Raw genomic sequence first — 12777 nt, 5'->3', positions numbered from 1 at the left:
CAATTTCAAAAGAAGCCATAATTTTATTTATTTGGTGTTTAATTTAGAAATTTTAAGCATTTTTTGTCAGTTTTATATGTAACTCTTATTTCCAGAAGTTACAGTAATCCTTTTTTTTTCCATAATTTTAAAACTAAAGACTTCATTTTATTATAATGCAGTGTCAGGCATGCAAGATCTGAATCATAATTAACATGCTTTTACCATTCTTTTGCTTTTGTATTTTGTAGGTTACGTTTTGAAGCTGTATCTCAGACTTCTCCTGTTACCTTGCACCTCTTTTTGAGGAATATATTTGCTGTTTCTGACATTAATGTCATGGAAGGAGCGCTCTTCTGTGATTCCATCTGTTCCAATGAGATATTTTATAAGGAGCAAGTGTGTGTGTTTTAAAATAATATACTGGATTTGATTTTACTTTTTCATCAGCTTTATTTCATTATTGCAAGATAGATGTGGCAATCAGCTAATCCTATTTACAGAATACTCCATTTTCTATGGGTTACATGGCCTTTCTTTCTGAAATATTTCAGAAGCTGTTGGTTATTTACATCTTGCTGGAATGATGGTTTCTGAATCACTTATTGCCTAATCCAAAACCCACTGATTCCTACCAAGGAAGATTTTTCTTGACTTCAGTGGTGGTAGACTATAAAATAAGAAAGAAGTATAATAACTGTTATTTTTATTCTATTGAGATCTAACTTGAGTTTTAAATTTTAAACATTTATTCTATTTAATACATGTATTTTAATTAAGCTTTGACTTCTAACAGGGTTTCATGATTTTAATATACTAATATTTTATTTCAGATTTTTTCTAGTATAATGGCACGTTAATGACGACACCCTTTGTTTTTTATTTGGATAATCAAGCTTTGACTCCTGTTTTATTGCATTCCAATTCGATTCCTTTCTTTGCTAAAGTACTTGTAAAAAAATATGAACAGTTGGTTACTTGGTAACTTTACAAGATCAACTCTCACTTGCAAGGGCTGCAACAGATAACTTGAAGGGAAAGGAAGGAATTATCCTTCTCTTACCTACCCTGAGAGGCTAGCTTGTGAAATTTCCACTCCACACAGTTTGAGATTATTAATCAGCCTCAATTTGTAAATTATATGGGCAAACTCAGAGGGCACAATTAGATCAACAGCAAATGTTTCCTTTAGTACCAGGAATAATTTGGTTTTTAATGTACTTCTAACAGGTGTCATTGCAAATTCATTTTTAAACTTTCATCTTGTTGCTTATCTTGGTTTTTAGACTGCACTAACATCTGTCTTCTTCCACTCTCAAATAATTTAAACAATAGAATGCTTATTTAAATGGAAATATGTTTTTCTTTTACAGGTTGCTAGATTAGCAGAATGTGAAAGAATGACTGTGGCAATTGAACTTAGCAACTGGTTGAACCATGCGAGTTACACCCTGCAGTCTGTTGTACAATGCTATGGCCTCCTGGCCCCACTTATTTATCATAAGATTTTTTCAGTGCCAGTAGTTCAGGTGAGAACAGTTTAAGACAAAGCAGCTGTCAGGTCCTGCAGTTATAATGATTCAAATTAAACTCATAATAGGCAGTACAGTCGGAGAGCTAAATATCTCCAGGCTTTGACTTCTTAATAGCTGATGAAAGAAAAGCCTTTTAGAGTTTTATATGTCCCCAGTGCATATAAGTTTGGTGTAAATTGCACACCTTCTGCTCTCAGATATGGTAAAGTAACTGTAGAGTATCAATTGTTTCTTCAGGGTGATTGTTGGTATTTTAAACTGTAGCAGAATCTACAATGTAGTTTCTACTTGAATGTCATTTGCAGATGGCAATTTTTAAGGGAAAGAAAAGCAGCATTTGCCTGTTTGGTTTTTTTTTTCTTGTTTTGATTTTTTTGTTGTTTTTTAAATTCAGAATGTTTGCTTCATATGCAGTCTTTTTTTCTTCTTAAAGAAAAGAAAGTTATTCAGTATTTTGAAAATGCAGCCTTTAGTTTTCATGCATGTGCTTCTTTCCAGAAGCAAGCACCTTCTCTTCAAAAACAGAGTGCCTGAATCCTCCCCTACCATTTATGAAGCAGCAGATGTGGTTTTTAGGTTCAGCAATGATACAGTAGAAATATGCGAATCTGTTTCCTGTAATTTGGTAGCCTTTTAAAGTAGCAGCAATAAGAGTACATTCACTCTGTGAGAAAGGATGAGGTGACTGCACTGCAGGTGAGGCACAGAGCAGCAGCATCTGAATATGGCAGACAGAGCAGGGTGTTGGTAAGAGGATCCACTGACAGTCCAGACAACGTGAGGTTATTGGGCTGGCACAGGCTCCATCCAGGAGAAAAAGTCAAGAGATGCAGGAATTGAAGCCAGATGCTGGAGATGAGGCTACAACACAAGTCCAAGGTCCATCCAGGAGAAAAAGCTGAAGATGAGCACAGCACAGCACAAGCAGGGACTGAAGGCTTGTGCCTGAGCTTGGTTGGCACTCTTGGGCTCCTGAGGGAAGCTCCCAAGTGAGGATGCTCAGGGAAGGACTACTGGGACACTTATAGCCCTGAGAAGTTTTCAGGAGTGCTTAGAAAAAACAAACAAACAAACATCTTTGAGTACAGGAGTAACTTCTTGATTAAGATTCTGTTGGTTGTGGTGTCCTGCTAAAGGTACAACTAGCCACAGGAAATGGCTCCTGTATCAGACTTTTTAAATAAAGTGAAAAATAATTTGGCCATATGTTCTTTTAATTTCTGATGGACGAAATTGGGGAAAGAAGTATTTTTTTTTTACAGCATACTGGAAATATATATTTTTTCATTTTAAATTCTTACAATCTCAATATATTTTTAAACAGTCCTCCCACTGTATGTAATCCCACTGAATTAAACATTCTTGGATTAAATGTTAGTTAAATCAGCAGAGATATCCATCATGTATCTATATATGAATATCTGGGATTTTATGTGAAGATGTAGTTTTTTTCTAAAGGGTTGTGGTTGAAATCTTGACAGTGTTCAATTAGATGGAAATTTTATTAATGGCATTTGTACAGCTAATGTATTTTCCTATTCATTAGATTTCAAAGTATTTTTAACATTCACCATGAAATACAATGGGCTGTACAGTCGTACAAGCTTGTAAATATGCTCCAGACTCCAAACTTTGTTTTAACCCTTGTATTTACAGATCCTCATTAAATGCTTAGCTGTTCTCCAAGAAATTCCAAGTGCTACTTTGCAAAAGAGACAGGAAGGATGTTATGAGAGTATTCAGCATATGATAGCCTGTACTTCATATCATACAGCAAAGGTATGGTGTGTGCTTTTGTGTTTACAATTTAGTTTGAGATACAGCTCTTGTCATTTAGAGAAAAAAGAGAGATTTAGTGAGCTAGCCTTCAGAACAATATCTTAGAGAACAAGCAATCGTAAATAGTAAAGGCATACAAATATTTATTAGTATCTTTGAATCAGTGCATTTTTATAACAATGATATTTTGACTTTTTAGCATTTATTCAGAAAATAGTCTATTAGTCCATGTCATCACATCTATATATCATTGTGTGTATTTTTACATTTAATGTAGTACTATTTTCAATAAAATGTACATGTAATATATAAGTTTAAAAGTTTATTTCTTGCAAATAATCCATATTTGTAGTTTTAATCAGATTAACATATCTGAGTTGCTAATTAGATCCAAGAGACTTTATACTGTTTAGTCTTGCATGCTGGCAGAAATAACACCTTGACTTTCAACCATAATATATATCTGTAGATGACATTTATGATTCAGATACTCAATCTAGTGATTGACTCAATTCAGTGAGATAAGGAGAAACATGGTACTGGACTTTTCCCCTTGTGTATAGAGACATCCTGCAGTTAATTACTTGCTATCGTAAATGTGTGATACTGAAAAAGTCAGTTTTCCTCTAGCTTTGGGTACACCTCAACTAAGAGCTCATACTGAGGCTGAGCTGTGGCTAATGACTTGAAGGACTGGCCTGTGCTGGTGGTTCCTCAGCTTGGTCTTTATAGGAGCTGAATCCCCGTGCTCACCTCACAAGACCAAACCAGTATCAAACAACCCTGAAAATGCTCTGCAAGGTCAACATGGCTGTGAGGCCAGGAGCCAAGGGAAATGCCATGGCTGGCAGAGCAGCACCTGGGATTGAGAGTCAGCCAGGCACCCAGATTATCAGGTAAATTTGGGGTGATGAGGCAGGTGAGATGTGAAGCTGGGAAGTCAGTCCACAGGTCAGGATAAGGCAGGGTGAGCCGGCGAGGGTCAGACAGAGCCCAGCAGGCTGGTCCATCATGATGGGAACAGTTTGAGGTCAAGCTCAGAAGTTGGTCCATGGGCCAGGTGCCCCGTCTAGTGATCCACTGCCACACCCAGGCATAACTTGGACCAAGCTGGAGACCAACATTTCTGCCATAAAGGAGCCAGCAGGGATTGTAGGCTTAGACTTAAACTGAGAGGAAGCTCCTGGCCCCACAGGCATAGGCCACAGATGAATGCTGTCAGGACCAAGAAAGCCTATTAGAAGCCTTGAAACCTTGATTAAGTGTTTGTTTGTCGTTGGATTCCTCAGCTAAATGACTACCACTTAGATTGCTGGTCTTTTTTTTTTTTTTTTTTTCCTTAGAGATAGCATTTCAACAGGATAGCATAGAGAATAGAAAAGAGAATGAGTGAATTGCAAATGTTTCTCATTAAAGCATGGTACATGTTTTTCTTTTGACTTACAGTCAGATCATGTACTGTGTTTATCTTAAGGTATACTATACATTTAGGATCACAAAGGCAAAGATCCTAAAGTGAAGTTAGCTTGCACATAGTAGAAGCACTTGGGCCTATCTAAAAAAGATAAAGCCATCTAAAAACATTTGTTATGCTTTTAATTTATAAATTTTGTAATTTAAAAATAAATTTCACCAATCCTTTTACTAATACAGTTGGGATTTTAAAATGTGTACTTGATACCAGAGAGGCAAATGAGGATCATTTAGTTACTCTTTATGTTCTTTGATAGCAGTACTGCCTGAGAACAGGGAGAGTGTCAATCACAGTAGTAGATACTTCTAGATAAATCTTTCTATTCTCTGAGGGATAGGCTGAGCAGAAGTAGAACGCATAGATAACATATCTGCAATTCCAATTATTTTATATGTCTACAGTCAGGTTTTTTTTTATTAAAAGAAACCTGCATATTGAGTAATTAATTTCTATTGATTATATTCATGCATTCTGACAATTATAAGTAGACAGTAATTAAATATTACATATTATGTAAACAAAAAAAATTGTAACAGATGATTCTTTTATAGGTACTACATTCATGGAAAGAGTATGATCTTGCAGTAATTATCATTAACTATGGGAAAAAATTGTTGATCTCACCAGCAGTTTCACCCAGTCTGTCAGGTGTGAAAACTGGAGAAACACACACTCGCAAAGAGGTAAAAGTAGCTGCTCTGGTTTTTACTTTTTCTTTTCTTTTCTCTCCTCTAAATTCTGTATTCTATTATTTTGAAGACTAGATTTATTAAGTTTTTCCTTCTAGAATCATAGAATGGTTTGGGTTGGAAGGGACCTTAAAGATCATCTAGCTCCAACCCCCAGTCTTGGGCAGGGGCAGCTTCTGCTAGATTGGGTTGTTCAGTGCCCCATCCAGAGATGAGGAGTCCCCATGCTTGACAAAATATGCTGTGCTAAAAAAATAATGAACAGAATTTTAATTTCATCAGAAAAGAAAAATAGTACAATATTGATGAAATTATAAGAGACAGATTTAGAAGACTTGGGATCTAAGCTAAATTCCACTATTGACAAGCTGGTTTTAGTTAAGTTAAAGCTAAGCTTTCATAACAAAGTATTCAATATTACAGAACTGTTCCTCAAGGACATCCCATTTAGCTGCAATGGCAAAAGCAGCAGAAAATCTGAGTACTCTTGAATCAAGTCTCCTCAAACTGACAGAACCAGGTGGGTGTACTGTTGAAACACTTCTTACCTTTGTCTATGGAGTTTTCTATGCTTTGTTTGTAAAAAAACCATTTACTGAAGAATTACCTTTATTTCTTATATTTTCTATGATGAATCAACCAAAGCAATAATGATCTTGGTAATGATGACCTGGTAATGATGTGTGTATTCATATTTTTTGTAATTTTCACTGGAACACTCATTTCTTCTTTAAAAGTAATATTCCTTTGTGAACAATTCTGCAAACATATATGTTCTCCCAATATGTTTAAATTGGATTCCATGTTAATTAGGCTTGCTTTGTCTTCTTTAATAAGAAAATGCAGTGGCAAAGACCACTGTCCACTTGCTGCTTGTCTTAATACCTTGCCAATGCTAGTAGTAATGACCACTGCAGGAAATTTTAGTGGTGAAAACTCGTCCTGAATAAAGTTAACAGAAATTGTCCTTCTGTGAGGCAATTGCATGCATACTAGTATTTAACTACCTTTTAACTCAGGAAAAAGTGTACGAATTTTAAAATATCTTATAGTCTAGATCAAGTACAATACTTTTCTGGCTAGTAATCCTGCCAAAGTTAGATGAATTAACAAGTAAGAATTATAGGGAAAAATTGGTTAGAACTTAAATCACTTAAATCAATTTGGTTAGAACTAAAATCAGAAACATCACTGATTTTTTTTCCATTATATTTACATGACATCTTATACTCCTTGGAGCCTGGATAGAATTGTAGAACAGTATAGGTTGGAAGGCATTTCTGGAAAGTATTCCAACTCCTTCTCAAAACAGATAAAATTATATCAGATTACTTTGAGGCTTATCCAGTCAAGTTTTGAATCTTTCTGAAGAATGAGATCTCACAACCTTTATGGGCAATCTGTTCCAATAGTTAACCGCTCTTATGGTTAGAGAGGTTTTCTTTTTATGTGTTTGGAATTTTCTGATTTCTGGCTTGTTTCAATTGCTTGTTGTGCTATCAGTGAGGGCGGTCTGTCTCCACATTCTGTATTCCTCTGATTAGGTAGGTGTAGATTCCTCTTAACCTTCTCTTCCTAGGGCTGAATAAACCCAGTTCCCTCAGCCTCTTCTTCCTTTGTCATGCACTATATAGCTCCTTATCATCTTGGCTGTCCTTCACTCGACTTACTCTGCCATGTCAGAGTCTTGTGCTGCAGTGCCCAAACCCACTAGGCACAGTAACCTAGATGTGGTCTCACAAGTGCTGAACACAGGGGAATAGTCATGTCCCCTGACCTGCTGGCCATGCTGTTTCTAGTATAACCCAGTATGCAACTGGCCTTTGCTGCAAGACCACACCCCTCATATTCTAGTTATCATCAGTCATCTCTGTATATGCATTTGTTCAGAAGAGAAAGCATTCTTATCGAAAATGGGATAAGGGGTGGTGGAAAAATTCCATTAATCTGTGTGATAATCCTTCATTTTTGCTCACATTTGGTGCCTACATTCCTGCAGAACAAGTCACGTAAGGAAAGAATTCTGTAAGTTAATTGAAAATCATGTTGATTACGTAATGGAAAGTTAAATTAATGGATTGATCAGTTAAGAAAAAACCCTACGTTTTCAGTACCTGGCAAATAATTGATCACTAAAGACTGCTCTGTTGTTGAAATATTTGTCCATTTGTTGCCTATTTATCAATAGTTTCAGGATACAAATTGAGAAAAAGCCTATTGACGTGGTCAGGCAAAGGTTACAGCTGTCCTTATGAATACATCTGAGTGGTTTAGGGCAATGTGCACAGCTGTTGGGCATGCTGTTAAAAATATTTTGAAAAAAGCCTTGTCATAGGAAATCCTTATAATTGGATCAACACTTAGCTTTCTATTGATGATAGTCTACAAGAAAAGAGCTGAAGCTGCTTCTTTGAAAAGAAGAGAAAACCAAAACATTTCACACACAGTACAATGAAAATTCTGAGATTTCAAATATTTTCCCATTAAAAAAAATTTGGGACCTATTTTTCTTTGTGAAAATACTTATTTGGAGCAACATATTTTTGAAAATGCCAAATGGGAGAGAGTACTAAGAAAGGGTGTCCTAAAAAGAAAATTTTAAGAAGTCTGCTTTTGCTGCTGGCTGTCCTTCTTAATCAGACATTATTTATATTCAACAGACCTAAACTGACTGTTCTCACTGGAGGTTGTAGCTATTGATCCACAATTACAGCTTGTTCCAGAGTGCATTTTTAATCTTGTTTATTTCAGGGATTTGCTGCATTGATGTTTTTCAACCACAGGACTTGTCTAAGCACAAAATTTGTTGGTTGTACTTCTTTATTAAGGAAAAATAACAAATAGTACACGTAACATTTTTTGGTGCTCATCAGCTGGTAATGCAGTTGTGTTTGACTGCCAGAAGATTGAATCCAAGTTATTGTCCTATATATTCTGTATACTATTCATATCTGTGTATGAATTTCTATACATATATTTATGTAAATATTTAGTTTAAGAAATTAGAATCCTCTACCTATTTACATGGTCCATATGCAGAGCATGAATCATCAGTCACATCTGTAAGCTCTTATAGAAGTTGTACAGCTACTTATATAGCAAGAAAAGAGCAAGCATTTGAATTTCTCTCTGCATGACAGTGAGAGATTTAAAAGCAAACTCTGTGCTAGAGAAGGATTTTTTAAATTGTCAGTTATAGGTGGAGTTTCTATGGAATTTCTCATAGCTTTTCATAATGGATTTCATTTTGTTATTGATACAGGTCCTGGAACACAGCTTACAGGAAAGGAAGGTCCTTTGTCCCTCTACCCTGTAATTTCATGCTGGACATCAGAGCGTGCTTATCGAGAAGGTAGGGATAGTTGGTGTTTGTATTAACTGTAAAGGATCCTTTACTTCAGAAAGTTGCCAATAGAGCAATCTCATTCTTGCTTGGAATAAGCTCTTGGGAACATTATCTTCATTTGGTTCTCAAATAAACAAAATCAAGTGAAACATAGCTTATAAAAAGTTCTCAATATAAACACATTGAGAAGTGAATGCTATCAATTATTTGGGGACTTGATGCTAAGTATATAAAATATTAATATTTTAAATTGAATAATGTTTGTTTTCTAATAACCTTAGAAACAAATAAATTTTAAAAAAAATGTGCCAGGTTTTCAAAGATTCTTTTCTGAGAATCTCTTCTCTTTTCTGTTTTGAATGTTATATGGAATGTTATTTTAAAATTGGGATATCCCATTTCCACATTAAATCATTTTACTGGAAGAGGAATTCACAGAAATCTCTGTCTTTATAATGTTTTGAATTCTAGGTGTGAATTAAATAGAGTGAGCTTGTGATTCTGGATGCCCAGTCACAAGAAGCATTTAGCAACTGCCATTGTGTATCCATGATTTTAGTGTCACTATGTGTATACAACGTGGCATAAATATGTGCTTTGAGACATACATAGCTGTAATTCTAGCTGAATTCAGAATCCTGTTACAGCATAAACTCCTGTGTTGTTGCTTTATTTCAGTGCTTAAAGTCAGAGGGCAAACACGTTTCCTTGAGTTCTTTGTTCAACTTTTGCACAAAGTCCTGAATGAAGAGAAGTTTCAGTGTGTTCTGGAGTGGGCAGACGGGGTAGAAGATTACATGAAAAGGTAGATCTCTGTTACAGTGGTAGTGAAAACCTATTATTTAGGCTCATGAGCATCAGTTACAAAAGAAACTGTAAGTTTTACCTGTCAGAAGACCCATCGGGAGTAATTTCCTCAACTCCTAGTCTGCAGAAGTTCCATGAACACAGAGTATTGCACAGCTACAGTAAATACTGAATTATCACCTCACTAAACATGGAGATGTAATATTGTGGCTATTTGCCATATTATTATGGGGTGGTGGCATAGCTTGAGAAGGTATGATGAGTTAAATCAAAAGTAAACTGATCAGGGCCTACTATAGTGTCTAAAAAAATTCTGTGGGGAAAAGATGAATAGAGCCTAATTGTAGACACTTACCTGAAAAGGTCCTGTTTTTAAAAAAGCACATGAGTGCTTCTCAATTATGAAAGGAAAATAACCAGTGAAAATGAGATACATATTTTAGGGAACAGGAATTGTGGTTACAAGAGACCAAAACAATAGATGTGAAGAAATTCTTTGCATAATTTTGTAGTATAATTTGGGTAATGAAGAAAACTGTTTTGTTTCACTAGATACTAGGAAGGTGGTAAAGTTGTTACTCACAAATTCGGATTTCTATAATAAACCTTGAAAATTAACACTTCCTATTTTCTGAAGAGGATCTTCAAATCCTCTAAGAAAATATTTTTAATTTAAAACTGCAAATGAGATAGGAATTGCATGATGTGCTCTGTATGTTCCCAAAGATAACCTTTTACTCTGAAAGGAGTTTAACATAATGATTATGATGATGATGATTTTAAAAATATTTTTTATCAGGAGGAATGAGAACTTCCTTGGTACTGATGGAATTTCAGCACAAGCAAGATTTCTCACTCTGGGAGAAAGCACAAATGCTGCAGATGTTGAGAAAGTGAGTTTTATTTTTAAGGAGTTGTGTGTTTCTACTGGCAAGCAATACCATAAGAACAAAATAAATTTTTAAAAATTGTCTCATAAAAATGTCATCTAGAGACATCAACTAAAATTTGGGATAGAAACATCCATTGCTAAAATTTGGAATACAAGCTCTAGTCCTCAGCTGACCTCGGCACTCCTAAAACCAGGAAGAAAAGTTGGCATGGGGTTCTTCTGAAAGACCAACAATTGTGAGAATTTGAGATGAGTCAGAATAAGGCATTCCAAAATCAGAAGAAACTTGCCTTTCCTTATTTGCTTTAAAATAACATGGCAGTAATAGGAAATGACTTGGGTACCATCATGTTCAGAAAAGGAAATCAGCTCAGGCCTTTTTGTGCAGTATGTGCTTACACTTTTTTGTGAGTAATTGTTCGTGGTTAACTCCCTGTGCATATATTCTAATTGCACAATAAAGGCTTTTTGTTCAGACTTAATTTATAGTGAACTTTATTTGTATGTTCCACTAAAAGTAAATCTTAATGAATTTGTATTAATGTGGAGGAAGAGTCTTCTTCCTTGTAATCCTCTAGTAATGTAATACTGCTAGCATCTGAGATGGAATAGGAAAAGGTTTTTTCTGTCTCAGTTTTTGCATTGCAAAGTTTTACTGTATGTTTAAAATGTATTGTACTATATATTTATGTTTACTATATGTTTATAATATTAGGAAAAGAATTATCATTATTTCTGTGATGAAACAGTGGCATGTGAAAGAAAATGTTTAGGGACCTGGCTGGCTTCTTTGTGTCAGGCATTTGATGTGTACTTTCCAGAAAAATTGTGAAGTTTTCTGGAAATTTTAAGTATTTCTTTTGCAGCCTTATTTTGACAACCATTTCCAGGATTTTTTTTTAATGTTCTGTTCCTCCATAAGACAAACTGCTCTATACCTCAAGTAATTGATAATGTAGATACAATTAATTATTTGAAGTATGTTTAAGATTTTGATGCAAGATTTTTTTTAAAGGGAAAGGATACCTCAGTTTCAATGAAACCAAAGGCATCACCTTCGAAGAAACCTGTGAAAAAAGCCATACCTAAGAATGGACCTCTTAGAGAGTATTTAATGAAAAATCCAGATGCAATGAATTCTCCAGAAGCACAAAAGTAAATGAATACAGTTTTCAGGCTTATATGCAGAAAAAAATATTTTGACTGAAATTTATTTTACAATTAAGTGTGCATTTTAATTTTTGTTTTATATCAAAGAGACTAATTTCTACATAGTCCTCTCACTTTTCTGATTTAGTTTAGTATAAAATTGGTTTTCCTTCAAGGGAACAAAATCTTGCATTTCTGTTTAAAAAAATAGCTGTTAAAAGATTTCAAGCCTTTGTATTAATAATCAGATTGTGTTTCAATTGTTTTTGCTTGAGCATGTTGCTTCTTCATGGTGGAAAAGCTCTGTTAATCTGTGTGTTATAATGCTCTTCAAACTGTTGGGGAGTTTACCTGTTACAAAAGTAATAAAAATATTTATTATTTCCTGCTATTCAGGTAGTTTCCAAATTATTTTTGTGGTCCTTGTGCTAGTATGTTTGGATTATCTGTTCTGTTGCTTCCAGAAAAGTGGATTTTGATAAAAAAAAAAGAAAAAGGATATTCATTCACCTCTTCCTTTGGCTGATATTCAGATACTTGGTTATGTTTGGTTAACTTGCCAATAGCATTACCTTCTGATCTAAAAGAATGTGCAGTATTCATAACTTGGTCCTTTGGTCACTTATGTTTTCAACACTTAGCAAAGTAGGAAACTATAAATATTTGCATATAAGCAATCTTGTAAATGATTTTTGAAGTGTTTTAAAGAACTTGAAAAAGTTTCCACATAATCTTAAAAGCATTCACCTAAACCATCCAAAACGTTATCATTCCTCCTTGACAGAAGAAACCCTACCTTACTTAAGATGATTTTCATGGCTTTCAGCAGGAGAGGAGATGCTAAATCTATCTTGGGTTTTTACCAGCTACTCTTTTGTGTCTTACATAATAGTAATGCTGTATAATATAATCAAAGTTATATGTGGTATCCTCTTCTGCCTACATTTTAAAGGTGGAAAACAGGCGGAAAAATAATTTAGGTTAATAAAGGGATCAGTTTACAGTTAATTTAAAAAAAAAAAGAAAAAATGAGATTCAGCTTGAATACAACATTGTTGTATGTTCATGAAGTAATACAGAGTTTTTTCATCTATCAGGGAAACTTTGAAAAGCTTTGGCTGGAAATT

The 12777-nt window shown here is 34.8% G+C and overlaps 1 protein-coding gene across 1 annotated transcript in view; it reads left to right on the top strand.

Moving 5' to 3' along the window:
* The window catches only part of CFAP54 (cilia and flagella associated protein 54), a 101381-nt gene that overhangs the window by 38787 nt on the left and 49817 nt on the right, over window positions 1–12777 (top strand). Inside the window, exons 25-33 of the mRNA XM_062492356.1 lie at window positions 231–378; window positions 1353–1508; window positions 3171–3293; window positions 5319–5450; window positions 5880–5976; window positions 8719–8808; window positions 9481–9607; window positions 10409–10502; window positions 11517–11656. Coding sequence (XP_062348340.1) covers window positions 231–378; window positions 1353–1508; window positions 3171–3293; window positions 5319–5450; window positions 5880–5976; window positions 8719–8808; window positions 9481–9607; window positions 10409–10502; window positions 11517–11656 — 1107 coding nt within the window. The remainder of the gene's footprint in view (window positions 1–230; window positions 379–1352; window positions 1509–3170; window positions 3294–5318; window positions 5451–5879; window positions 5977–8718; window positions 8809–9480; window positions 9608–10408; window positions 10503–11516; window positions 11657–12777) is intronic.

The sequence above is a fragment of the Cinclus cinclus genome, chromosome 4 (genome assembly GCF_963662255.1).
Source record: "Cinclus cinclus chromosome 4, bCinCin1.1, whole genome shotgun sequence".
NCBI lineage: Eukaryota > Metazoa > Chordata > Aves > Passeriformes > Cinclidae > Cinclus > Cinclus cinclus.
The sequence above is the reverse complement of the archived record's forward strand: the minus strand, read 5'-3'. Positions and strand labels throughout refer to the sequence as shown.